At 37.2% G+C, this 3,236-nt stretch overlaps 1 protein-coding gene across 1 annotated transcript; it reads left to right on the top strand.

Annotated features, from left to right (window-relative positions):
• Positions 1 to 803: 803 nt before the first annotated feature.
• LOC131019724 (pentatricopeptide repeat-containing protein At1g63330-like) lies at positions 804 to 3,003 on the top strand. Its single transcript, XM_057948315.1, has one exon. It carries the CDS (start codon positions 923 to 925, stop codon positions 2,840 to 2,842), a length of 1,920 nt encoding a protein of 639 aa, XP_057804298.1. The 5' UTR covers positions 804 to 922; the 3' UTR covers positions 2,843 to 3,003.
• The last annotated feature ends 233 nt before the right edge of the window (positions 3,004 to 3,236 follow it).

The following is a 3,236-nucleotide window of genomic DNA, read 5'->3' as shown; positions in this document are numbered from 1 at the left end:
CATAATGAAATATAATAAAAATACTTAATTGGTTTGGCTTTTTGAGGAATTCATATTAAGTTATTATCTCTTGTACGAATGAAGCCTTTTAGAAATTAACGTTTCAAGGTATTTTAACACTTGTATTAAAATTGTTGATTTTGGATAGCAATCTCCGTTATCTGTAAAATATGATACTCGAGAGTATTATCCTAAGACATACGACAAACAATTCGTATACGTTCGAAATGATTTGTTGAACGATATGTTTCAAACCCCTGGAAAAATCAAATTAATTTCTCCGATCATGTATTTTAATTCTAATTTAATTTGTCGTGTTAAAAACCAAGAAAACGAAAATTTGTCAGGGATTTACCGGCAATTAACCCCCTTTTTTTTATCATAATAAACATATGAAAATGATGGAAAATGGATTAAAATATATTTTTTTTTCTCTATTTTCATCAAAGTAAACACATCTATAGAGTACGTGTGTGTATAGTCCAAAATAACATAATGTAGATTAAGTGCATATATTTAAAAACATCAATTAATATCTTAGCACTTACTATCGTGCTTTTAGCTACAGAAGATTGCAATTTAGCACTTGTGAATTGTGATCAGTTTACCCTAATTAAATACTATAATGTGTTCAGATTAGCCAAGTCAATTTTGTGTAGCCCAAATATAGACGGATAATACAACTTACTACTATAAAATAGAACGTGATTACTCTTTGAACGCGTTTCCACACCACCGACTTCTCAAACGCGATTACTCTTCGAACGGCCGAGATTCGATCAGCAACATCAACGGCTCAGTATTAATCGGAATAACAAGTTCTACTTCGCCTTTCTTCACCAAAACCCTGTCTTTCCTTCTTCAGCTTTCACATCTGAAATTCTACAAAATTATCCCAACAATCAGGTCGAACCACGCCGCCATGTTTCTGGGTAGAATTTTGTCGAATTCTTCATCTAAATTCTCCACTTTTGCCATCGCTTCTCCACATTATCAATCATTTCTTGTACCCAGTTTTCATTTTGATAATGCCAGCTGCCAAATGAGGCACTTCTCCTCCTATCCCAGATTCGATTTTGAATCTATACGTGAGCCCAACGATTCCGTCGCTCTATTTCGGGATATGATGAGAACGGAGCCGCTTCCTTCTGTTAAGCTTTTCTCGAAATTGCTGAGCGTTGTGATCAAGCTGAAACAATACTCTGCTGCACTTCATCTGTTCGACAAAATGCTTCAAAGGGAAGCTCCTGTAAATCACTACACGTTGAATATTGCAATTGATTGCTATTGCCGACTGAAAAAGCCTGATTTTGGGTTTGCGATCTTAGGCAGTTTTTTCAAGCGTGGGTACGAGCCTGATGTTGTAACATTTAACACTCTCATCAAAGGCCTTCTGTTTGTTGGAAGGATCCCAGAGGCAGCTAAATTGTTGGGGAAGCTGTCGGCCTACCAACTGTGCGAGCCCGATGAATATACGTATAATACTATAATTAATGGGTTATGCAAAGCTGGAGATATTCTACAGGCGATTGATTTGCTCTGCTCATTGGAAAAAGGAAAAGGGAGCTGCAAACCCGATGTCTATGCTTACAACATAGTCATTGATGGTCTATGCAAGGAAGGAAAGGTGGACGAAGCTCTCCAACTCTTCTCCACTTTGGGTGATAACGGGATTTCACCCGATGTTGTGACATATAATTCAATAATTGAGGGTTTATGCAAGATGAGAAGAATGGATGAGGCCGAAGACATGTTAAAGAAGATGATAGCTGATCTGGTCTGCCTAGATGTGGTGACGTGTAATATCTTTGTGGATGCTTGGTGCAGAGATGGAAAGGTGGAAGAGGCTGAGCATATGTTGGCATCTATGAAGGAGATTGATGTTCAACCCAACATTATCACATACAATGCATTGATTAATGGGTACTGTTTGCAAGAAAAAGTGGATGAAGCCGAACGCATTTTCCAATTGGCGGTGAACTCTGGAGTCAAGCCCGATATCATAAGCTACAATAGCTTGATGAATGGATATTGTTTGCAAGGGAAAATGGATGAAGCCGAATGCATTTTGCAATTGGCAGTGAATTCCGGAATCCAGCCTGATATCATAAGCTACAATATCTTGATGAACGGGTATTGCAAAATGGGGCAAGTCGATGAAGCTTTACGTCTTTTTACCATAATTCCCGCTAAAAGGTTAAAGCGCGATGTTGTATGTTATGGAATAATGCTAGAGGTGCTATTTCGTGAAGGCAGATGCGAGGACGGGTTGAATTTGTTCAAAGAGATGCAAGCTCTAGGATTGTCTCCTGATTTGAAGACTTACAGTATCTTGTTGGATGGTCTGTGCAGTGCTCATCGTATCACTGAAGCATTTTCCGTGTTGCATACCATGGAAGATAAAGGCATCGTTCCAAACATAATAACATATAGTATCCTCATTGAGGGACTGTGCAATGACAATAAAGTCAGACAAGCAAATGATCTGTTCCATGAGCTTCCATCCAAAGGTTTACAGCCTAATGTCATAACTTATACAATTCTTATCGGTGCACTTTGTGAGGAAGGGCAGATAGAGGAGGCTAAGGATTTGATGACGCAAATGGTAAACAACGGTTGCTTGCCTAATAGTGTGACATATAATGTTTTTATTCAAGGTCTTCTCAAAATGAACAAGAAGCATGATTCAATGCCACTTTTGGAAGAGATGGATTCAAGGGGATTCACACTTGACAAAACTACATATTCGTTGTTGATTGAACTTGTGAAAAGGGAAGGTAATGATAGCATTTTGTTTAATAAGGTTAAAAAACTCGTACCAAAGGACTTCTATTCTAGTTAGGATTTATGTTGTGTTTGAAGGTCAAGAATTATTTCAATAGAGATTAAGGGGAAAGTACAATTGCTTATTTTGTTGATTTAATCTTTATGTTATGATGATTTAAAATGCTTCAATTGTGTAGTTGTGATGTTACTTCAATAAATCTGCAAATTGATGGTCTAGATTGTCTCATGTTTTACTACATTAATGTCTCTCCTTCACTCTCTCTCTCTCTCTCTCACCTATAACACACACATTTGCCATTTTGGAACTGAATCGAGAAAGAGATGTTACTGCTGAGCTCTATATATCTGTGTTTTGTGTAATATATACGCATGATGATGAAACATTAATTGTTTTTAACTGCCTCCTGTTTGGGAATTATGAAAACATACAAATTTTGTCCCCATCTAAA

This window comes from Salvia miltiorrhiza, chromosome 4 (assembly GCF_028751815.1).
Source record: "Salvia miltiorrhiza cultivar Shanhuang (shh) chromosome 4, IMPLAD_Smil_shh, whole genome shotgun sequence".
Classification (NCBI taxonomy): domain Eukaryota; kingdom Viridiplantae; phylum Streptophyta; class Magnoliopsida; order Lamiales; family Lamiaceae; genus Salvia; species Salvia miltiorrhiza.
Note: the sequence above shows the minus strand (reverse complement) of the source record. Positions and strands in the feature narration are given on the sequence as shown.

What these genes read in the sequence shown, in the direction of transcription:
- LOC131019724 (XM_057948315.1), top strand. Translation starts at nt 923, where the DNA reads ATGTTTCTGGGTAGAATTTTGTCGAATTCTTCATCTAAATTCTCCACT.